Raw genomic sequence first — 25,585 nt, 5'->3', positions numbered from 1 at the left:
TATTTTATCAGTATTATAGTAGAGGAAGAAAGTCATCGCAGAGAGAAGGCACTTCTCATAATTTAAAGTTTTGACAGTTCCTTAAAGATTCTTTAAAATTGAACCAAGAGTTTTACTTTACCAACATAACCTCTTAAGGGTTCATAACGTGAACATGGAACTGCAATGGTGATCTTTGTGTGGTGTAGCGGTTCTAGGGGATGTGGACTGCTACATTTTAGATCAAACAAAGCTGATTCTGTCACTGTCAATGTGTGTCTGGCTTACTTCTGAAACACTTTAGCCATTTTTGTTTATTTCACCTAAACTAATATTTGACCTAGATTTCAGACTTCTCTACACTATACTGCAGTGACTGATAGTCATGAAAGAGTTTGGTTTGATAGAAATAAGCCAAATGAAAACTAAGAAGAGATGTGATTTTCTGAATACTAACATTGTAAATACTATAGAAGATAAAGAACTTGAAAAATAGTAGAAACAACAACAAATATACGCAGGCTGTAAATAAAAATACAAACTACTTCAGAAACAAATTCTGAAAAAAAAAAAAAAGAAAAATAAACTACTTTCAAGGTAAAACATAATTAGTTTTTGAAATTATTATATCAACCAGTTGTTTAGTAGAAAGCTAGACCCCATGAGCCACAGTGCTTTTTCTCCAATATATGATGCTGTTTAATAGATAGTCTATGACAGCTTTAATAGATGTAAACATTATTTTTCAGGCTTGGAAATAACAAAATAAGTTTCTTATATGAAATGTTATTGTTTGAAGTAGTTTTATTAATTCTCATATGCCAGTTATAATATATTCCTGTTTACTAGGAAGTGTATAGCATAAATATCAGACTTCAAACACTACATTTAATTATTAAACCATAGTTTTATGGAACTTTACATGGATTTATAGAATATATTAGAACACAGTGACATTTTTATGGTGCTTTTCTGTTTATGTCAGTGATTTGTAATAAAAATAATTTGTTTTTTACTGACATTGCTGACTCCAATGCAAATGTTTTAGTTTCAGGCTCTGTTCTCAACGGTCACAAATGTAATAGATAGAAATCCAGTGGGACATTGCTATTAGACACACTTTTAAAAAAATCTAAAAGCTATATAGAAGTGAGAAAAAATGAGGAATGGGAACAGAGGATGAACTCAGTTCACAGGCTAATGCTAGTTAAAGGAATCAAGAAAAAATAGGAATAAAAGTCTTCTGCAGATCTATAACATCATTCCAATCTTCCTTTAGTGATGCATGAAACCTTTTAAATGTTAAGGGGTCTTTTGGTATTCTTAGATTTATTTTAAGAGTAAAATTTGAAGTTGACTGAGAGAAATAAAATAAGCAGATGTTAGAGTTTTTTACCCTTTTCCTTAATAGGATTTATTAAATAGATAAACACTACCTTCTAGTGTCTTGAAATACAGAGTACTTAATGATGTGAGCTTCTCCAGCATGGACAACAAATGCTAATTGAAAAATACTTTGTTCGAAGCTTGAAAGTGGTGCCTCTCTCAATAAACTTACGCTTAAAATTCCCCATGCAGATGTATTGTCTACAATTATCTACTTTGGCCCACAAGATCCATCCTTGAATACACCTTTAGAAGAGTGGCTTTTGTCTTACATTCCCTTGCAGCCGGCATCTTATTCACTAAAATCTGTCTCCTCGTGGTTTCTCTTTTTCTGCAACTTGTCTTACAGTTTGGTGAGCTGACCAGAATGCCAAATTCAGAAAAATGTTGTGAGCACAAGCATAATTCCTCCCTTCATGGAGGTACACAAAAGACAGGATAGGAAACAACATGTTTCACATTGACCCCCTTTCTGAATCCAAGTTTTTGAGGAGAATCTCTAGCTAAAAGCAGAAATAACAGAGAAAAAGAAATATCTGGGAAGTTTTAAGAGACCTTCTGAACATTAATTTGTAGACAAAATGTTTTAAGGTGGAAGAACCTTCCAGAATTTTTCAAATTAGAAACACCTGTTAAATGGGTTTGGTATCTGTTACAGATGAAGCTGAATAACATGTCTACTCTATATCCTTAAACATTCAGTTGGATCCTATCTCTCTCTCTTCCTCATCCACCAAAAAGTAAGTTGGTTTGTCTTGATGTTTTATTAGGGGCTGGAGAGGAAGGAAGAGTCCATTGGTTGAATGCTTGGCTATGGTTTTAAATTGTTGTAAACACACAAAAAATCTCAGAAGTATGAAATGGCTTGCTTTATTTTTTTTTCTTTCTGTCAAGCAGAAATAATGTGACAGATCAACAAGGAGCAAGAAAAAGTGAGGCTGCCCTGATAAAAAATCACAGTTAATTTAGTATTTCTGAGGAAAGGGATTTTATGTGGTCGTCTGACTTCCACAGAGAGTTTTTGATGCTATCAGCTTTCTTCTTTTCCTTTCCAAAATGAGTTATTCTGCCATACATCCATATCTAAAGGAAAATCTACTGATTTCTAAATCTAATTACTCAGTTATTCAAGTTGATCTGTTTTAGCAGTATAGAATTACTTTTCAGATTTCTTTATTGTTTCTAGAACAACAACAAAAGCAGGTAGGCTTGATTTTAACAGCATTAGAAACTGGGAATTCCTGTTTGCTCTCACATCAACTTTTCTATAGCTGTATTCACCAATCTAATTTTTTCAGAGCTCAGTTTTAGCATAAAAGCTTTTAGAAGAATAGCATTTAGTAGCACTAAATCTCACTCTGTGTTAAGATATATACGCAACTATCTGGCCACATGCACCGTAAGCCTGTGGTACAACCCACAGCACATGAACAGGAAAAAACGGGTGTGTCTATCAAATGAAGCTCACATCTTCTACACAGGCAAGAAGCCTGGCAGTTTCTGAACTTCCCATCCATGTTCATATGCAAGTCTGCTTGTACTTTACAGTTGATGCAGGAAAAACAAACATGAGCTCTGAGCTCTGGCTACAGGTATAACTAGATCAGCCTGTTCCTGAATGTCCTTTTTCCAATCAATAATTTGGGCCAATGCAGGCTGTATTAGTAGGTCTGATGCTGGCTGCTCTTAGCAATCATCATTTCCATGGCCTCTTTCAAGATGTGAAGTACATCAAGTAACAGTAAAAGATCATAATTTTCAAGGCATTACTGAGGCTGAGTGTCATGTTCCTTTTTCATAGAATTGAATATACATTATAGGAATTAAAAAATTCACTTCAACAAGTTACCTGGAATTTATTATCTTCTTGGTTCTGTAAACTTTGCAAACCACTTACGTGTCACTCTCCTGATTTATAATATCATTAAAGTTCCTCAACAGAACTATTTTCCAGGAAATCACTGTAGATCATTTATTACTGTACATAATGTATGTGCTATAGGTATAATGTTTGACAAGAAACTCCATATTTCTAAATGCTTTGAAACTGATGGTGGGATTAATTTTTTTAGCAGGTTAATTTAATGATATTTTAGAATGAAGCTGAGACAGAATTTATGCCTAGCATTTCAGTAGCATACACCATTTATATACTGTATCTGTGTAACCCAGTAGCAATTTCCACGATGCCCCATTCTTTTATGGTGGCTGAGCTCAGCACCTGCTGTATCTTTCCTGCTATATGATTTTTTTTTTTATTTCTTAGGATTTGATACCAGTATTTTGCCAATTTGTAAAGATTCCCTTGGATGGATGTTTAACAGGCTTGATACGAACTATGACCTGTTGTTGGACCAGTCAGAACTTGGAAGCATTTACCTTGACAAGAACGAGCCATGCACCAGAGCGTTCTTCAATTCTTGTGACACATACAAGGACAGTTTGATATCTAACAATGAGTGGTGCTACTGCTTCCAAAGACAGCAAGGTAAAAGATGAGAACAACCTGCATATATATATGACTGACCTTTTTGTAATGCTTTATCTTTTTTTAACATATTAAGAAGACTATAGTGAACTACAAGCTCTTAAATGCTGTACCATGAATTTGTGTTGAGGTTTTTGACGTATTGTGAATACCTAAAATGAAGTAATTAAAAAGCTAAATGGAAAGGCTTGCTAGAAATCCAAGGCTTCTAACTAAAGTGCAAAACAGCGGCTAATGCTTTTAAAGCAATATTGGTTTTCATGCTAACTTCCAGTAAGTATACAGAGGAAAAAGGCCAAAATAAAGAACAAAATTACTTAAATTATTTATTACCCAATCTACTTCACCTGCATTACAAAATAAACATTTTTATTGCTAGACTAGGGCGTCATAGTGATCTGTTTCATGAACCTATTAAAATAACTGAATTAACATTATGGATAAAGTTGTTTCTAGTCATTTGGACCTAAAATCAATTGATTTTTACTGCCTATATGAATATCTTGTTGATGCCCTGATGTGATTTGGTTAAACAAATAAACACAACCTGTAAGCATTATTTTCATGAGGATCATATAACAATTTTAAATCTAGGTGAGACATCACATAAATTATACAATCAGACTAGTTATAATGAATCAAATCATTTACTCAAACTGTTGGCTGAAACTTACTAACATGAGGGAGATTTTTCAAAGGGATAAACAGCAGCGAGGATCCAAATTTCTACTACCAGTAGAGAGAATACGACTAGTTTGGTGGAAAGTTTGCAAAATTTGAAAATTTTAATATCAGTTTTTAAATCTCACTTGTGTCCTTAAAACTCTTGTGATAAATTCCAGTTAGCACTCAGCATCTATGGGCTGACTCTTGACTTCTGTGGAAATTGAGACTTTTATCATGCCACATCTGCCAGTTGTAAATCTGAACAAAAGTAAATCTGTACTTCTGTAGTTACATACTAAACAGCAGGCTTCTTTTCTTTGGTAATTTATAGTTTAAAAGTTAACATTCAAAACACCTTGTTTGTTTTATAGTAGAACAATATTTTGGCTTGTATTTTTATAAGGACCTGTGTACTGTAAAAAATTTCATAAATGAAAAATAACCCATCCCAGAAGTAGTTCTTAAAGTAAAGAACACAACATGTTTTGTTTGGTTGTCTTTAAAATAAAAACAAACAAACAAACAAAACACAAAAAAACCCACAACCATTTAAGCTTAATATATAAACACTTATTCTTTGGAGGGCAACATAATTCTTCTCAGTTGTCAGAGAAAGTAGAACAAATAACATGTGGTCTGTATGGTCAAGGGTTCTTCTACCAATTGGCTCTTCTAACAGTTTCATATCATGTATGTACAACATAATCAGGGAATCTGCCCTTCCACAGATTAGTTTCAAGTAGTTTAGCATTCTATAGCCTATAAATACTGTTTGTGTAAAATACTTGATCATTGTACTGTTTGAACCCAAGGATAGTATTGTAAAGAGTGATCTAAATACTGCTGAATTATATTTATGGAACCCCGAAGGCTAAGAATCTGGGATCCAGCTTTCAGTGACATTGATTCTCCCCATTACAGAATCCAACATTATCATGCTTTTCTTCCTTTTTTACCAGTTTTCTCACGGTCTTGACCATGGTGTTGTGATAAAATACTGTTTTAAAACAGATTAGAGAGCTTTCGATAGCACAGTGTGCTTGAACATAGTAGTAAAAAAGATGTATCCTCAACATTGTAAATAAGGTAAAATTCTCAGTTTTGGCAATCCTTGCACATTAAACATGCACTCCGTCCTTCCAAATTAGCACTGTCAACAAAATCTGTATTCTCCTTTTCAGAAAGTGTAAGAAGAAAAAAAAAATTATAGTCTTCTTATGTTACATCTCATCATTAACTCTTGCACAATTGAGTTCTCAGTCCCTAGTGTATTAGTGACCCACTGAGTTCTCTATTCATAATTTACAGTTTTATTCTAAACCTTGTAATATGTTCATGATTAGTTATGTTTTACTTGATTGAACAATTTAAATAAAACCTTTGACTAGACCTTTGCAATTAAGAGCAAAGAGATGGCTAGGTAGAGACATTCGTGTCTTCCATCTGATGTTTACTAAAATGAGTTGATATTAACAGAATGCCTCAAACCATGTAGACAGCTCTCTGTATTCACTGAGCTTAGTAGGTGCTTTCTGGGCAGATCTCCAGTTTTACAGCACTACTGCTGATTAACAATGTTCAAAGTGAATACAAAATTTAGTCAACAGTATGTATCATACTGGGATAGAAATTCCACTGTGATTTTTTAAAATACATGGTCTATGCTTGAGTCATTATCAGAGAAGGCCTCTTGCTCTTTGTTCTTAGCTTCACAGTTCAGATTGTCAGAATCAGACAAGTACTTGCAACTCTTCTGTATTCTTTCTTTCTGCTTGAGGTCTGTCGTGATGCATTACAGTACACTAGACCTATTACTGCACATTACTCACAGCTTTTAGTCAATATAAGCACCTTCTTTTGAATACTTAAGTCAGATCTTTCTTGCTCAGAAAAAAGATCTTCCTGTAATAGCTGTCCCACCTTGAATAATGCTTAAACAATTATGTATGGCTTAGTGGTGCTTCTTGCATTTTTTCTTGGCCTTATTCTGCTTGAAGTGTAGTTTGCTATTTCTGAGATACATCCAAGGTGTTATAATACATTTCTGCACTACTTCAAAATCTGCACATTACCAGTGCTCTTTGCAAGTCTTCATCCTTGGTTTGGTTGCTATTGCCCTCTGATTTCAACTCCAGTTCATGCAAGTGCTTCAGTGCCAATCTTCAGAACTTATTTTTTTGGTTGTTTGATGCTGGCCTAACACTTTATTGCTTATCTAAATGCTGAGGCACTTGCCATATTGGCCTTTTTATAGATTGAATTTCTTTCTGCTGGTACTTCATTATTACAGCGTTGTTTTTGTTGCATCACTGCTTCAGAGTAGGAGAGTACTCAGTTTTGCTGGGAATATGAATGCTTAGCACCTAAGTATTTCTTTATTGCAGTCCTCTGCATGGATCTATTAGTCCAGCACTTCTGTAGATGCCTTTTTCTTACAGGCTCTTCTCTCTCTCAGGGTAGAAGACATCTTTATGACTTTAAAACTAGTCCATCTTACAGAAGAATAATTATTGTGATTTTTATTTGTTACATCAGTCTTTTAAGATTGCAGGACTTCAAATATGTTTATAGCTGGTTCTGAAGGAATGTGTAATATGCGTTAACACATAACTGAGGGTCCCAAGTAAGATTTCTTGAAGTGCAGTATTGGTGCCTCAAATCCCTACAATTCAAGCCTTGGTTGTCCAAGAACAGTTATATTTGACCACAAGCACAGGCAGGGCACAGTATGGCAGCCTAATCTTCAGTCAATGAGAATATTAAGGGCTCTGCCAAATATTGTCTACTTCATAGATAGAAAATCACTGTTCTGTAATTGAATAAAATGGAGAATCTGTGAAAGCTGGAGGCTCACTTTCTGGGTAGTAGCTTCTTCATATATGGCTGTTAAAAATCCTAGCCATTTTTTGTCAAATATACCAGTTTTGCTCCCATTGTTCTGCTAATGTGCCTTTTTTTTTTTTTTTTTTTTTTTTGGAAGTCAAAGCTTAATCATACTCACCTTGCAGCATCTCTATCTCTTGACACACCTGAATATTGATGTCTTAAGGGCCAGTATTAATAACATGGAGTACTCAGTATTTTGAGCACTGAAGAACTGTGATGGCTGCTGTTAAGTGGTTCATGAATCACTCACAGCTATCCAGTAATATTGTCAGAAAGACTATTCCTGCTACATCTGTGGAGGTAGATTAAGGATGAAGATTATTAGGTCTCTTATTTGTATTCAGATTATCAGACAGACTGATGTCAAGTTAATTTCTATTTCAAAGGAAGCCACCACACTGATTTTTGTAAAGGATTTTTTTCTTCTTGGCTCAAGACTCCCGAAAGTTGTCCAGCACCACCTCTTTTTTATTGAAAAAAATTCAGAAATCTAAAAGAAAGCTTTTCCAAACTCAGGAACTAACTGGAAAATAAAGAGGGAAGAATTATGGTGTGAGGAGAGAGGAAAAAGGATATGCTGTGGACCGAAAGGAATTGGTAGAACTTCTAGCCTGCCATTCTCTTTGACAGTTTTAAGCACCAGAGTGATTTAGTATTTTTAAGAGTTTTTGCTGCTTTTATCCTGAGAAGCAAAGTTTAAGTGTGAATCTTGAAGACCTAGCTTCTGAGAAGAAGAGAGTTTTGGGTAAGTAATTTTCTCATATTGCCTTGTTACCTTTTGATTACTGGTATTCCTTTTTTTGTAATTATACCACCAAAGGTTTATAGCTAGAAAGGAATATTTATTTATTTTTTTTTAGACTTAGTCCATCATTTCTACATTTTCACATGTATACAACTCCGTGTTTCTAGTTTAGGGGGTTTTTCCATAGAACAAAATACACGTATTTTTCGTATTTGACTAGTTCTTCAGCGTATTTCCCATCTGTTTTGGAAGATAGAAGAGAAAATAATCATTTAAGTTGGAAAGCACCTTCAAGATCATTGAGTCAAACAGCTGAACTTAACACTGACAAGTCCATCACAATCTTAGATCCTTCTAGCCTGTGGTACTTGTGTGCATAAATTACTATTATTTTTAGTTTACTGGTTAATTGGAAATAATAATTGATCCTCAGAATGTTGTACAATTAAGAGCTTATCTCTTTAAATATAAGGAAGACAGAAGCCTTAGTTTTGAAAGGTAATGAGCATCTCTGGCATAATAGCGAGCGTGATCATCATCAAAGCACTTCTTACCAGAAGAGGTATAACATTTTATATAATCTCAGCAAACACTCAAAGACTAAGTATTTAAAACCCAGTGCCCATGCAATGAAGTCAAGTCCCAATGGTCTGCAAGGGCACACACAGAAAATTGCTTGTCTGCTTGGAAAGATATCTCTTGAAAATTATTTCTGGTACTAAAACTCCTGTGGACACTATTTTAAAAGTAGAGCCTACTTTTAAGGCCTTCACTCTAAAAAGAATCATGATAGATTTAGTAGGAAAACCTGGCCCACCAGAGTCAAGGCCACTCTAAATGTTTATAACGTTTACATGTATGGAATATGTAAATAGCATTTAAAATGTAGAGTCAAGAGAAATTTTAAAGAGCCTGCTAATCAGTAAGGGGTTATTATCATCTTCCAGTTTCTTTTTACTCTGTTAAGTAAGAGCTCATGAATAAACAAAAGGCCTACTAATATATCTAGGCTATGTCAGCCAAAAGGCTCTGTGTTCACCAGAAAGGTATTTTTGATTTTCACCTAAACATTTGTCACCAGAGTTTGAACATTTCCACAAGAAAAGCACCTCCATGTGTCATAATGTATTCTTGCCATTCCTACACTCCTTTGTACATCTTGTGCTGCTCTCAGCTGGCTAAAGAGTGGGCACTCTTGTCTTCCTTCAGGAGGAATTCAGGAAAGGCTGCTTTGGACTATCACCACTCAGGTGATTTTTGCCTACCCATTGCCCTGCACAGTGAGCAGGTTCTGGTCTAAGTATGTGCTTCATCAATACGCTAGGCCAGTCTTATCTTTAAATTAGCTCAGAAGATTTTTTTTTTTTTTTTTCTGTTTGCATGGAAAAAAAATAGTTTCATTATATTTCAGAAGGGAGCCTTGAGTTAATTGCGTGGCAAATGTGTTCTAAATAGTAAGTATACTAAAATGGAAAATGCATTTAATATTCACTGAATGCAAGATGTTAGTGAGATTTATCAGAATGTTGTCTGGGAATGGGATAAGCCCAAGACATGTGAGTAAACTCAGTAATACTACTACTGATTCAGAATGAGAAATGCCTTTGTGCTAACAGTCTAAGATATGCATTATCAGTATTCAGAGATGAGTACTTTACTGTTGAACAAGTGAAAGAATCAAAGACAGCAAAGTATACACATTCACGTCTTATTACCTTCCTATTCACGGGGCATACTGTGACTTGCTTTTATAGACAGCAGAAAATTAAATTATTCAGAAGAGCAGTAAGCCACAACTCTGAAGAATGTCAAACTTAATACCTGTTCTGCCTCTTAGAGCCATCAAAGTTTGGTCACTGAGTTTCACTTAGATTGCTGAATATGGGGCTTTGCACCCATGGGATTCAGTCTTAAATTTTTGCAACAGAATCACAATCTTGCAGACTTCAGTGGAGAAAGTTCTTGTTTTCTTAGTGTAGTACGTGAAATATAAAACTTGAACATGACTTCTAACAAGGACAAAAGGGAAAGACTTAAAAGAGCCATACTGTTTCTGACCAATACTTGAGGCAAACTTCACAGTTACACTCCGATTTCTGTAGACTGATAAAATAGGGCATGATAAAGTTACTATTTTAGTCTAGCATTGCTCAACCCTCCAGACTGGTGACTCACTTACAGCCGGGTTTGCTGAGAGTGGCCTTCTGCACAAATCCATGGTGCTGCTCTAATTCATAATTCTGGAGCTGTAGAGAGGTTAGTGCAAGGATGTGTGTGTTTGTTAAGATCAGTAGTTAAGAGTTACTTTAGAACATAGCAAACTGTGAAAACTTAGCCATATGCTTTCTTTCCTAGATACGGTGTAATCTGTTTAACATTTTTATGTCATTTCAGATCCACCCTGCCAGACAGAACTCAGCAACATTCAGAAGCAGCAAGGAGGAAAGAAGCTGCTAGGTGAGCCATAGATCATTTTTTGAGGGTTTTATTGCTTACATAAATAACCCTAGTGAAAAAGCAACATAAAATCAATATTAATCCAACAAAGATAGACTGAAGTAAATTCTAGCAACAAAATTTATGAAATTTTTGAAAGCTACTAAACTTACTTTTATTACCGTACCTACCAAAAGATATTACATTTGTTTTATTACCCTAATAGAAGGTACGTTTTACAGTTATAGAGAGGACAGTCTAAGGCACACCTAAATTAGTATCTCTGCTCATCCTTTACCTGTAATACTCTTTAAGTAATTGAAATCTCTGTTGTGAATCAGTTTCTACTGTGTCAGTATTACTGAAATGTAAAGTCTTTGTTTTACTGTTAGCCACTGTATAAAAGGTGCAATAAAAAACATGGCTGAAAGTAGTCAGAACTGTATTTATGCTAAGGATAGTTTCTAACAACAACTGTATGCTTCAAAATGCTTTTATATGAATGTTGTGTTCATTGTTGTTTGTCTGCATTATAGGTTTATTTGAAAAAGTCTCAGTTTGTTCCAAATGAAAAAACAATGAATTATTCAGCCTTAGGCAAGTCACTGCCTCACAAAATAAGCCCCTGTTGTGTCTTTCATACTCTTAGTGATGAACCCTTTCAGCTTAGAGCCTAATTTGCCTTGGTATCTTGCATATAAATGCAAATTTAACATTTTTTTTTACATGCGTCGTCGATAAAATTAGTGTGTTACAATGCATTTGTGTTTAGTGTTGGGGTAATTAAATATTAGTAGGTAACTCAAAGGATTGTAAAATATATATTAAATAAAAATACCTCCTAAGCCTTGTAGCAGATAGTTTTTTAGTCCAGGAAGCCTGGCCCTTATTATTCAGACTTGTTTATGCTCCACAGATTATAGAACATCTTGTTCAGGGTTGGTTGCTACATTTGAACCTTTTCCCAAGAATACAGCGAAGATCTTGACTGAGATGTTCAGGCAGTAAGGAATATGTATCTCAGGATAAATGAAAAATTTAAAGGAAGATCAGCCACTTTATTTCTTGAAATCAGTCCAAGAGGGATATGTGGTTTTTGCCCGCCCACATTTGATACATTCAGTCAACTTCAGCTTAACTGAATTTAGTAATAGTAAATCACTCAGTGTTGGGTCTGGAATGAGGAAACAACAAAGGGCAGTTACTTTCTGCTGTAATTGCTACATTGGCCAAGAGGCAGGTTTTAATATTCTTACTCAATATCTATATATCACAGGGCAGTACATCCCCTTATGTGATGAAGATGGGTATTACAAACCAAATCAGTGCCATGGAAGCGTTGGGCAGTGCTGGTGTGTTGACAGATACGGTAATGAGGTAACGGGATCCAGAACAAACGGTGCAGCAGAATGTGGTAAGTTAAGAACCTTTTGTGGTGTTTGATTTAGAGGTGTTATTCCCTTTGGTTACCAGCCAGATTAAATTTCTTCAATAAGAACAGATGTGAGACCCAACTACACGGATTTTGAAACAAAAAATAATAAATTATAATTTATTATTGTTATTACTTCATTATTTTTTGCAACTATCACTATGTCAGCTAATAATAGACCTCATATATGTGTTTGGCATAGTGTATATAAACCTTGGGAAAATTAATTATCTAGAGCAGCATTAGACAAGCCTGAAAATGCTTGATGAAATCCCTTTGGGTAATCAGCATGCTTGTGAATTCAATTTGACTTTTTTTTCAGCTTATGTTGTAGGGAATTGCTGAAAGTTCCCAACACACAAAATCTTCCCTTATTTTTCCCTTCCCTGCAGCACTATGCCACTTCTTCCCATGACTCCCATGCCACCTTTGTTTGATGTCCAGATATAAAAAATGGCAATAGTTTTTTTTCCTTTTTTTGAACAAAATTCTTGCATTACTCCTTTCCACTTCTTTTGCATAGCCTGAAACAAAGTGCAAATTTAGCACAATATCTGACATGCAAGTTTAAGCATATCGTCCATCTAAGCATTCTTCCTAGACAAAGGGACAGTTCTAGATAGTTAAAGATACTGTGTAAGAACTGAACAACAGGCAGCATAGATTATCAGCAGTCCTTATTATCGTCTGTAAATTGTACTTAAATCTTTTTCGGTTGTTCCTGGCACTCATTATAGTTCTACAAATCTGTAAAATTTGTCTCCTTTTGTTAACATTGAGAAATTAATCCCTATTGAAGTGGTTTTCTTTTAAGACGAAAGAATTTTCCTGTTATTTATGTTTTATTTCTACACCACACTGTGTAGATTAAAATAAGTAGTTGTCCTGAAGCTAAATGTTCTGGTGTACTTAGGTATATTATACTATATATATGTAGTGTATCTTCTGTATCTTTTCGATATCTATCATACCTTTTTAGCTATCGATTTAGAGACTTCAGGTGATTTTGCTTCTGGTGATTTCCATGAATGGAGAGATGATGAAGATGACGAAGACGAAATAATGAATGATGAAGATGAAATTGAAGATGATGATGAAGACGAAGGAGATGATGATGTTGATGACGACGATGATCATGGTGGATATATTTGATGATATTAGGTGGTCCATGAATTGTACCTTTCTAAAATTCACTCTTTGCTCTCCGAGGTCAAAAGGATTCTAACAAAAATGTATATTTTGTATTATTATTTCAAACATTGCAGCTGGAGTCATAGACATTTTTTTGTTTAAATAAGAATAATTATATTATGTGGATTTGAGTTTTTAAACTCCTTTGCGCTGAAGAAAATACATTGGAAGTCTAGCCTGAGGAAAGAAATGTTATGTCCTACTGAAAATTAAAATGTGCAAAATACACTCTAAAGACAACCAGTCTCTTTAAAAGTCTGGTAAAAAGATATTTGCCCTTTCTTGGAACTGTGCATGTCCTCTTCAGAACACATACTGTAAATTTAATTCTGTCATTGTTTTAGGCCTTGCGAGCTTTGCAAATTGTCCATTTAATAAATCAAAAATATGTTACAGTAGAAAACCATTGGTGCACAAGTAACATCTCACCAGCCTTTAATTAACCAAAGGTGTGGAGAAAAAAATATTAGGAGGAAGATATAAAGCAAAGTCCTCCTTTGCGTTTGCAGTTATGTTTTTTATTAGTAAATGGTTAGATTATTAAAAGGACTTTACAAAAGCAGTAGCATGGACAAGCACCAATTCTGTAATTCTAAAGTTTACTTGTCCTTCCTTATTTGTTTTTTCCTTCATGTCAAGGTTGTATAGGCTTTATCATTATTTACTCAAACATTGCTTCATCCTTTGTTGTTTCTATGTGTTTCTGTCTAATCAGATTAGCGTAAAATATTTTACATGGGGTAAAAAATTTGCTTAAAATTATGTTATCTTTATACATGACTGTATTTCAGAGTATTGGCACTTGCTCAAAGGTAGTTTTTAATAAATGTACAATGATACTTTTTATTTTCTTAATTCAGGAAATAGTTTTGCATCTTTATCTTAATTCCTGTTGTTTTCTGTTACTAGTGCAGAAACTTAGAGAACGTATTGTAAAGGTGCCTTGCAAAATAGAAATAGAGAGGTTTTAGCATGCATACCAATATAGGATGTTAGGCAATAGCTAAGCACACCCAGTTACCAAATTAATGCCAGTATAGGTACTGCTGCTGGAATGAGGAAAGTGGGTTATTTTAATTTTTTTCCTATTGTTCTGTAATTACCATGTGGAATAGATTATAACTATTGTGTAGGGTAGCACATCAGATTTGATTGTAGAGAAAATTACTTTAATCACTGTATTTATGTTAGCATGTTAATTGTGTAGACATTTTGAGACTCCACCATCTTTGTTCATATCATATCTATTACTTTCTGCCCACAATAAAACTGATGTGACCTGTATAATGTAACAGGCTGTGTAATTTCAAAATTGGATCACTGGTTTCCCATCATTAATTGAAAGGAAAATCAGTTTCCTATTTGTATTAGTTTCTACAAATTAAATACTAAATTTAATGTTTATCCTATGTAATATTAAAAAGTATAATGCATTTTCTTTTTTACTGTTTCTGTATAGTTTGCAAAATAAAGACTCTTGTAACCAACCTTTGGCCAGTATAGCCCATCATTTTGACTTTTTGCATAGTTTGAAATTTTGAAACAGGAAGAATTAATGTATCAGACACATATCACCTATTAAAGTATGTATTTATTTGTATAAAGCCATTTATTAATGTTTTATTTCCAGTAAAGAATTTTTGACTTAAGGCAAAATCCATAGGGAGCTTTTATTTTTCTGTATTTTTTCCTGAATTTCTATAGCTTTGTCATGTACTTTTATGAACTTGTCTTCATTACATAGTAAAGAAAGAGAGACTTCCTTTTAAACTCTGTCATAATTTGTGGGGCATAGTTGTATTATTTTCTTAAATAAAAGTAGCTTAAGAGTGTACCATTCCAATATAGTGGGATTTTATCAGAGAACAGTTTCATATGGCTGAAATTAACTGATATATAAATTGATTTTAAATAAAGAACCTAAAGAAAAAAATGTTGTCATTATTGGCTGGTGTAGCAAGTACTATTGTGGTTTGGTTTGGTTTGGTTTTTTTCTGATGTGACGAGTGGTCATTAGATTACAAGCTAAAAATGGATTTCATTAAAACTTGTGATATTAGAAGTATTAAAGTGTCGAAAGAGAATTCATAATGTGTTTAGCCTAATGGGATTACAGTATGAAGACCATTCTAAAATGAGCTGTCATGCAGAAGAGCACAAAATAAGTTTATAGTCTTTCTTCCCTGGAAATTCTCCACTGAACTTGAAGAGGCAGGAATGTGCATGGATTTTAGTCCCTTAGGATCAAAGCTATGTGTCATAAAGTCAAAAATAAGTCAAGATAGGTAAATTTACTAAAGAACCATGACAATGGAGATTCAGGGTAAATTGAGAGAATTTTTGTGGTCCAAGACTCAAGCAGCAACAACAAACACTCAAATTGTTTCTCATTCATGAGGGAAAGTTGGAGAGAGATTGATAGTGTGAGATTTCCTTTGAAAACAATCTTCCTTTTTTTTTTTAAAAAAAAAAAAGTAGGTAAATTTGTCAATGGATTAATATTATTAAGTCGATTTGCTTTCCTGATACCAAATGAACTGGACACTACTTCACTGCCGCATTAAAGAAATGCATGTAAGTAGAACAAATAAAGGCAAAGACTTAGTATAAAATCACTAAATAACTGAACCATCATTTTTTCCATCATTTTCACAAATTTGCACAGGGATGTGTCCTCATGAGTACAGTCAGGCAGAAGCAGTAGGGAAGCCTTTATTTCAAAACTTTATTATTTTTACAGTGTCACTGTAATTTGCTGTTACTTTTTCTTGATAATTGTGCACATATATATATACTTACAAATATGGAAAGATACCGATAAAAATGTGAAGATTTTCTAACACAGTGGTTAATCCTTTTTGTCTTCTGAGAATGGGTGGAATTATAATTCTCAGATTCTTTGAAAAGTAAGGAATAACAGGTCCAGTGAAATAAATTATTATATAGTCTTTAAAGGGAATATTTCAGGTCAAGCCACTTAAATATGCTTAGTTTAAATGCAAATGATTTGGCATCATTAGTTTGCTCTTACAAAAACTGGATTATTGTACAAAACTGAGTAAGATGGACCATAATGATAGTGAGAAAATTTTTACTTGCTCTGTGCACATGGACAAGAACTGGATTAATTTTATGTTTCATAGGAAATTTAATAATATCTGTATTTACAGAGTTTCTTCATTAGAATGGTGTATGTATTTGTAATTACTAAAAGCCTTTCAAAATGGGATATAAGTAGAGCTGTGGCAGCACAAACTTATTTGAAATACAGTAATCTGTTTTACTGTTTTTCCAGTCATCTAAGTACATTAGTAGCAAATCTTCCACAACTTTATGCAAGGTACTTCAGTGGATACTAAGTAGTTTGTCAGCAAGTTTCTGTTTGAAGAAATAGATCGGGATAAACATGAAGAACAGTGTAATGGATTGGAAGAATCTCCAGCCTAACCAGTTATTGCTTCGTAAGTAATTAAAATATCAGAAGTTTTAAAAAAACACAACCCACTCCTGAAGGGAAGTGCCATAGTGGACATGCTGAAGCCATAGGGTAACCCTTGCTCATGAGCAGATCTCTGCTAATGCAATGTTGTCGTACCCATTGTACAGCATAGGTGCAGTTTGCTAACTTGCTAATTCATCCAATGAAACGGCAGTAGAAATGAGTCTTTGACATTAAGGAACCAGAGCAAGAATGGGAAACAGAGTTGCCCAGCCTAAAAAATGACACCTCTGCTTGAAATTTTTGTTGTGTTTCGGGTGCTTATTGAAGCAAATCCTGAAAAAGAGCCTCCTGCACAGTATCTGTCTGTCCTCTTGAAGGTGAGTTTTACAAGTGAAATGTGCATGCATATTTTAAAAAATAATCTCCATGCTGTAAGGTCATGGAAATTAACACAAAGCATTTAACATCTCTTCACCAGCATTCCACATGACCCCACAGAAAAGATTGATTAAAACTTCAGATGAGGGTATCTACGAAATTTACGCTCATGCCAGTAACCATTTTTGCCAAGATGGTTGAAATTTCTCAGTTCAAGTCAAGGTGGACAGAGCAGTGGCCTGTTGTCCCTGTCTGACCACAGCATTCACAGCTGCTTTGTAAACTCACAGAAGATTCTGCAGTCTGCTGAATTTAAACAAATATATTGAATACACATCCCTCCAACTTGGGTTGTTATACTTCTCATCAGGCAAGTGTGGCTTTAAAAGGTCTGGCTATACCCAGCACGAGGCACTGAGGGGATGCTCTATAGGTCTTGCTATTAACATCAGCTACCCATTTTTAGGAAGACTCTCAAATTCTTTCTATTTTCATAGTTTACCTCACAGGCCTACAGACAAACATATTTTGGTGAGATTAGATTGTCCACTGGACTTTAATCCCTGTGAGGAAGAGGAGACTGGATCTCTTCTACTGTAACTCATTCATTTCCATGTGCCTGAGAGGACTGAAGGGCCAGAGCAAGTTTTACTGAGTTTAGGGTGTTAGCGTAGTGATTAACGAAATATTTTGTTGCTTTTGTTTTAAAGCTAGCAAAGAAGAGGTTTTCTCTTAAAAAAAAAAAAGCAATCTATAGTAAGAGTGCAATTTTGCAGCTGTAATGCTGTGATGCTTTTTGCTTATTTTTCAATAATAATGCAGCTATTTGAAAGCATACTGTGATTCAAAATTGATTGATTTTGAGCGTTATGCAAAAGTTGGGGCCTTGCTCAGTTTTTCTGCACTGCTGTGTACTCCATTGTGTTGCATTAGTGTTAGGAACTGAAACATGCTTTAATTCAAAACCTGTTGTGTGAAGTTGTTTATCTCTTTTCTAGTGTAAACAATTATTGAAGAAAACAAAATAGAGAGATGATTTAAAATATGCCACCAGTATAAATCCAAGCAAAATCTCCCAAAGTAAAAAAATTACTACAAAAACGTTTTTGGTTTATATAAGGCACACATTTTAAAATTGAGGTTGAATTAGTTAAAAACTGTCTTAAGAATTTTTTTGCTCTAACATCTGTGGCAGCTACCTGAAAAGTGCAGTTGTATCAATATGGAAGTGTATGTTTTTATTTTGTGCTGTGAAGTTTTAATGTTTGTTCAGTGTGATGAAAAGATTAGTGCAAAACTATTGTCAGTGGGCTGTGTCTTCATCATAATTAATGGATATCACAAGTTTGTATGTTAGTGTAATCAAATGAGAAGATACAGAATGTGAAAAGACGCTGTAACAACACAAGATGATAACCAGTCCATATTTCTTCACATGCAACCAAACTTGCTTTCCTTCAATTCCCCCCGTATGCTCAGAAGTTTCCAAAGAAGGAAATCAAATGTTGAGTAGAGCTGCTTCCTTCAGCAGTAAAAGCTCTAGGATCTGTCCCTAGAAATCTTGACAGCGTGTAGGAAGGTTCCTTTGAAGGCACAGCAGCTTAAAATGGGTTTAAAAGTAAGCCTAATTACTCTTAACCATTTTATAAAGTAAACCTACCAACAGTTTTAGTTTATGACCTAAAAATGTACCTAAATATAATCTTTGCTCATAGGAAGACAATTTTATTAGTATAAAAACAAACAAACAGACAAAGTGGCAATGCCGTAAGGCAAGCTCAAAGGAAAACCGGAGAAAAATTAGAATGAGGCAGTGTTGAGGCAGCGTCTATGTATTTGAGTTGCTGACTGATCCTATCACCGAATAAAAAAGTGTGATTATTCTAAGTTCTTTGCTCTTCTGCTCTTGCCCCTCATTATTTCCCCAAACACATCTTTTTATTAAACTATGTAGCTTTATAGCACACCATTCACGTCAGAAATGACATGAGTGCTGCAATGAGTTCAGCTCCTATAGTGACATCGTGGCACAAAGCATCTGTAGGAATCGCACCATTGACCAGCCTAGAACCTGAGGGTGTGTTACTGCCACATTAAAGAGTTCCTCAGAAGTAGTTCATAGCAGGTGTTTGCCCAGATGTAATCCAGCACAGCCATTAGAAATGCTTGCCTGACTCAGTGCAGGGAATTGTCCGGAGCTGTTGTTTATACAAATGGTAATTTTCTTAGATTCTGATGTAAAAGTGCAATAATGCGATTGAAAGATAACTTGATCTTTATGTAATAGAAACTGCATTACTATTTTTCTGCATAGTAACTGTCATTTGAATCAGCAATACCGGCAGAAAAAAAAAAATAAAAAATTGCCATCTAAGTAAATTTCCTGTTCCTGTTTTGTAAAGATAAAAGAAATTTCAGTGCTGGCACAACATTCATCTTAAGGCTGAACAGGTAATGAGTAAACCTCCTAATATACAGTTCACTTCTATGATTCATAGATCTGACTTGCACCAAAACACTAGCTGCCTGGCTAACTTTTCTCTGGCCATATTTAGATTTCAATTATTATGAGAAAATGAGTGAAAGAAGGTCCTTTTTTTCCCCTTTCAAATCTGTAATACATGTCTTTTAATGTTAATTAGAGGTCAATTTATCTTAAATTCTCTCGCACTCCACTGCTCCTGAATACCACTACATAACAATGGGGAAAAAAAGGCCTATTAATCTTCAACAGCAGGAATAAAATTGCATAAAATTCCTATTATTTGCTGCTGTACAGGAATGGGTCTTTTTCTTTCTACATGCAGACAGGAACCTTGTCATGGGGCCCCCGTCTCCTTTGACACAACAGAGTGAATTTTGCTACCTTGAGACCTCTACTGCCTGGTACGTCTCACCTCTGTGTTATCCGTCTCCATATTCCCATGCAACTGATGCAGTTATGTTGAGACCTGACCACAGAGGGATCAGCTCTGCCACAGAGTAAAGGTTTGCTGAAGGGGAATTGCGTAAGCCTGAGGGCTTTATGGTAGCACTGCTGCCACCGCTTGCTCGAGCGTGATGGAAGAAAGGGAAATATTTTTCTCTTTTTGCAAAGTGAGGTTATGCAAACCGGATAGTCCCACAACAGTGACCTCTCTGGGTTCTATATTTTACTTTCATAAATGACATTTGCTTTGTTGGGAGTGTCAGCTTTCCATTTCTGCTGACTGGACTCTAGGCACAGAATAGCTAGCTAGTTTTCCCTACCACTTTATCTATCTCAAAAAGAAAGAAATGTTGTGCTCATGAGGTTTGTTTCTAATTTTTCTCCTTCACTTTTAAAGTGTTCTCGGTCCAGCTATTGTTAGAAAAATGAAAAAATTATAGCAATGGGGAGAAAAACCAAGACAGAAGTCTAAAAAGTAACTGCCAAGGCAGAGTTCTGAAAAATAGTAACCTAGTGAGGGTGAAAAAGCCCCGCACTGCCCTTGCTCCCCACTGCTTTTTCTGAAGGCTCTGTTAGTCTTGTGATCTTTATCTGTATCAGTCTGTAGCCAACACTTTATCCCTTACTTCTGGGATTACACCTGCTCATGGAGCAAACATCTGTACATTGTCCAAGCTACAATTTTCATCCAGGGAGAGGTTCTAGTCACTCTCCCTTGGAACAGAAGAAATGATATTGCAACATATTTACACACACAAAAAAAGTGAAAAGTTACCGTTTTCCTTCAGTGTAGCACATTTTTGTGATAAAAACACTTCGAAAAAAAATCACCTTGAGAGTTATGTATTGTAATCACTGCCTTAAAACTAATTAACACTTCTTTTTTTTTTTCACATTAACAATGCTGACAGTAGAGCATGCCAGGTACTTTGCTTAGAAAGCAATGGCTTCCAATAATTTCCCTAAGTTGAATCCAGGAACCAAAAACATTGACTTTTGAAATAATCATAGAAAAAATAATAAGGAAACAAATGAAAATGATGGTTATGAAAATACTTACTTTTTCTGTTTGTCCAGTGCAACAACATGTTCTTCAGTGTATGGTCTAATTGTAGGCGTAATCTGAACCCTTTCCTCTTAATCTTACCAGACCAGATACTGTTTTTAGACAAGGTGCTGTCATTTCTTCGCTAAAGTAAATTCAGAAGGTCAACATATGGACTATACGTGCAGAAAAAAAAAAAAAAAACAAAAAACCAACCATTAATGACATTAATAAGACTGCTTGTTTTTGTAGAAAATGAATCCATGTAGCTACACTTCTAGCCATTACTCGGATGTCTTGCTCCAGAAAATGGCTTCCAGTCTTCTTTGAGCTATGAAAGCATATAGCAGATCCTTGAAGCTGTTGGAGTAAATCAAAACAGAGCTTCTACACATCCTTCTTGCCCCACTCAAGTGGCATCTTCTCTGCTGGCTCATGAAGCAATCAACATGTCCTCTGAAGAAACCATCTTGACTACAGAGGGAACAGGTATGACTTTCAATTACACCTCCTTTAACTATGCCAAACTGTAATATATGGTTCCCTTTTTAAAATGTTAATTTAGTGAGGAGACTTCTCTTTCACTGCGAAGAGCCTGTTCACTGTCATTCTGCTCTCTTAGGCTATTCTCTGCTGAAAATTAGCATGTATCTATGTGCTGCACAAGTCAATTCTCCGTAAATATGAATCTGTTCTTCACTGTTGTTTCATCTGTTTTGCCACTAAAGAATTCCAGTCTTCTAAAAATGACTACAGCAGTCAAGAAGCTCCAAGGCAGCTCTTGGTCTCAGTACTTCAAATCCTCAACAGACCTCTTTCAGCAGAAGACCCTTCACATATGATTTGAGCAGCAGCAGATGACCAACTCCATACTCCTTGGGAGCTAGCAATTGACTTGGAAAGTAAATGTTTTTACAAGTACTTCGCATTGTAACATTTTCTCGCTTACACCACCTTTCCTATGCTCTCAGGCTTGTTTCTGTGACTTGTTCCTTGAAAGAAGGCTTGTCTAGTGGAAATTTGTCAAATGCTTTATAAAAAGTCCAAATAATCAGGTCATACATATTACCATTGTTGACCCTCATTGTAGCTCTTGAAATGGAAACATAGTGTTAGGCAAGAGCTCCTGCGAAGCTTATTGCCCTTTCCTTTTATTGGTTGAATATTAGGACTGGGAAAGCCACATCTGGATCATCAGGAAAAAAAAAATCATGACCTGTTGGATGGAATTAATATTCTCTGTAACACCGTACTTTAGGATCTCATCCAGTAATATTAAAAAAAATTGATGTAAAAATAGTAAGCTTTCCTTTCACCAAGCTTTTTGACATTAGTAACATTTGACTGGCATAAAGGAGTCACTGATAATTTGCTCTAACATGCTTGTGAAGAAAAAGACCTTTATAGCAGCTCAAATGTAGTATTATTTTTTTTCATGAGGAATCATTTAATACCCCACTCCTGTTAGAACCTGGATTTTTATTTCAGTCTTGGTCAAATGGTAAAAGTTTCTTCAAAACTCATCTATTGGACTTTTTTATTACTGGGAAAAAAAAAACCAACAATTACTGCCTTTTTAACTAAAGCAATTTTAAGAAATTTTATTACTTTTTCTTTCTCCTTTTTTTTTTTTTTCTTCTCCTAGAGGGCAAAATAAATACATACAACAATTTGTTTCATTCAAAAAATAAAAAGTCTGTAGGTAACTGCACTTGCCACCATCTGCCAGATCCCATAATGGAAGTAGTATGATGCCAGAGTGACTGCGCGGGCAATCTTAAAACTAACTGGAATTTACTGTAGCTTTGCTAACGCTAGGAAACACTGCAGATCTCATCTGGAAAATTCTTACAACTAAAAATGTTCAATAGCTGGCAAATATCTTTACATCTTAGAGTCAAACCTCAAAATTTTCTCATTTGGCCCTTGCTCGTTTCAGATTGTAGCCATTCCTTCAATGTGTATGGCATGTATCTAGGGACAAGGCCAAGTTCATCTAGGGTCAAATCCTGTTTATATCCCCACAGGGACCTTGTGGAGAAAGGAAATAGATCTGTCCCTAGAACTGTTAAGAGTGAATTGTTTTTATTTATCCCTTTTGAGCTTCTTATTTTATGTGAGGAATCATTTATAAGATTGAATGTGAGTGTCAAGGTGTGGAAGAGAAGAAAGATTAGTTCTGCCTTCATACTTGCTTTTTTCTATGCATTTTTAGGGAGATATTTCTTCAGATACAGTACTCTACCTGTCAAATAATTGTCAAATTTCCTCTAAAGGCTTTTTTTTTTCCCTCATCATGCCCCTTTCCTTTTCCCATTTGCATGCTTGCTTGAAGTGGAGCAATCAAAGGTGTTTCACATGGTGACAGTGATGTTTTACGATAGTTTGCTCTTAGGATTTTTGCTCCCTCAGTTCCTGGTCTCTAGTCCACTGGAAAATACTGATTTGGCATGCAGATATAGAAGCGTTCTGAGGTGTCATTCCACAAAAGCGTCAGTAAGGATCTTCCCATACTCTGCAGATTTAGGTATAATGATTGTAGTAGCTCTGGGACACCAAAATTTATCATCTTCATTTTTGAGGCAAAAGTATGAAACTTCTTTTCAATGTAATGAAAAGGTAATTCTGTTATTCTTTTAATTTTATTTGAATTTGCAGAATTAGGATCAGGTTTATGACTAACACTGTGATGACAGTGTCTAATGAAAATTTTCTGTAGATGAGGATAATACCACGGTTACTAACTTCAGAAAATGATTTATTCTATGAAGAGATGATTCCAAAAAGGGCTCTGGTAGTGACTGCTCTTGGGTGAGCACTAGATGACAGAACAAATAATATTACATGCATGTGTTTGCTGCCCAAAAGATTTTAAGTTCTTTTCCTTAGAAAAAACTGATCATAAATTCTTCTTTGCAATATGCAAACAGGAAGGCCTTGTTTCTACAGAAAGAAATAAACAAAAAGTAATAACTGTGGTAATTAAGGTTATTATTATGTAGCATAGATTCCAGATTTTGGTAAAATTAAATAGTTGCATAATTGCCCATTTTGCTTTTAACATGTGCAAAATACTATGTGTTAGTGTATTAAACAGCAACAGATTGGAAAAACCTATCAATATTTTGTTTGTATTTGAGTACTGTTCCTGATCATGTAGACCATTAATCTTGTTAAAATCTTGACCATCATGTTGCCTTCTATGAAGGTAGTGACGACCTGGTTCAGAGACAGCACGGCGACCACGTGCCGGTCGCTCGGTCCATCAGCTCGCGGACACCAATGTGGTGGACGGCAAATGGCGTTTATTGGCAGGTAACACAGGTTTATATACCTTGAGGTTACAACGTCACTTCTGTTTGCTTACATCACACTTCTACCTGTCTAGGGAGGGGCTACTACCTTTCCGTACAGCGCGAGATCTTCCGGTCGCCGGGCCTTAACTACCTACACCATCAGCGAATGCCCTAAAAACAATTTAAAAGAAATCTGTGAATATTTTTAGTTTTTATTAGAAACTTTTCCTTTTTACATTTTTTTTTTAAATTGAGCTTCAGAATGTGTCTGGAGAACATACCTGTGAAATGAACCCAGAGCAGCAGTAGAGTCTGCATTCTTGGAGGCATTCAAAAGCCATCTGGAGATGGTCCTGGGAAACCTGCTCTAGGTGAGCTTGCTTGAGCGATGGGTTGGACAAGATGGCCTCCAGAGGTCACTTCAATCCTCAGCCATTCTGTGATTCTACAAGTGAAAGGGAAATCAGAAGACCGTTTTCTATTCACTGTTTGTCATTGATCTTAGATGGGTTTTAGCACATGCCTCATCTATATTCGGTTAGATAGTACTAGAAAACAGTATGCATTATTCAGGACCCGCTCTATTTAAATACCATTTACTGTAATGGAGCCAAGATCTTAATGGGGCATCCATGTGTTGCTGTGACACAAATCAGAATAACCAGCTGCTTTATATGTAAAGCAGACACGTGTTGCTATTTGATGTGAACGTGCGTGCTGTCTTTGGTGAATTCCAGAGAATAATGTCTATTAGGAATTAATAAACAGATTCTTCTCAGTTACAAAATGCCAACAGCTAGATAGACTCAAATTTTTTAAGACTGAGATATGAATTATAATTCAATGTTTTTATATTTTTAAAAAGAAGGGTGGTGTCCCAGGAAAAATGAAAGATGGCCAAGTAACCTACAAACCAGTTCATTTGGATGGGATTGTCAGCTCAGGACTGTGCTGTGGCTTTTACACAAGCTTACTGAAAGAAGAGACAGATGTTTTAAATACTATGAGAATATAGTGACTGTGCTCACAGTCTCACAAAGTGTGAGACCCGGGTGAGGGGTTTCAGGGGTTTCATTGTTTTAATTATGTTTGGGGAATTATTTTTTCTTCTTTTCGTTTTTGTTTTTTGTTTTTTGTGTTTTTTTTTTGGTCGAGATAGGGGATGTAGGGGGCAGAGATGAGAGTTCCAGAAAGGAGAGAACTGATAGGCCAAAAGTTGGTCTAAATAAACTCACAAGACTTCCCTCCCCACAAAACAGAACTGCTCTGCATAGCACACGCCATTT

The 25,585-nt window shown here is 35.3% G+C and overlaps 1 protein-coding gene across 3 annotated transcripts in view; it reads left to right on the top strand.

The window, feature by feature from the left end:
• Positions 1–13,257, top strand: part of SPOCK3 (SPARC (osteonectin), cwcv and kazal like domains proteoglycan 3) — a gene marked incomplete at its 5' end in the record, with an annotated part of 190,426 nt that extends 177,169 nt beyond the window's left edge. For all 3 annotated transcript variants that reach the window (XM_080344172.1, XM_080344171.1, XM_080344170.1), the window contains 4 exons: positions 3,632–3,853; positions 10,545–10,607; positions 11,863–12,000; positions 12,998–13,257. In XM_080344172.1, the coding sequence (XP_080200298.1) occupies positions 3,632–3,853; positions 10,545–10,607; positions 11,863–12,000; positions 12,998–13,170 (596 nt within the window). In that variant the 3' untranslated portion in view covers positions 13,171–13,257. The remainder of the gene's footprint in view (positions 1–3,631; positions 3,854–10,544; positions 10,608–11,862; positions 12,001–12,997) is intronic.
• Positions 13,258–25,585: the final 12,328 nt, after the last annotated feature.

Source organism: Nesoenas mayeri, assembly GCF_963082525.1.
Source record: "Nesoenas mayeri genome assembly, chromosome: 4".
NCBI lineage: Eukaryota > Metazoa > Chordata > Aves > Columbiformes > Columbidae > Nesoenas > Nesoenas mayeri.
Note: the sequence above shows the minus strand (reverse complement) of the source record. Positions and strands in the feature narration are given on the sequence as shown.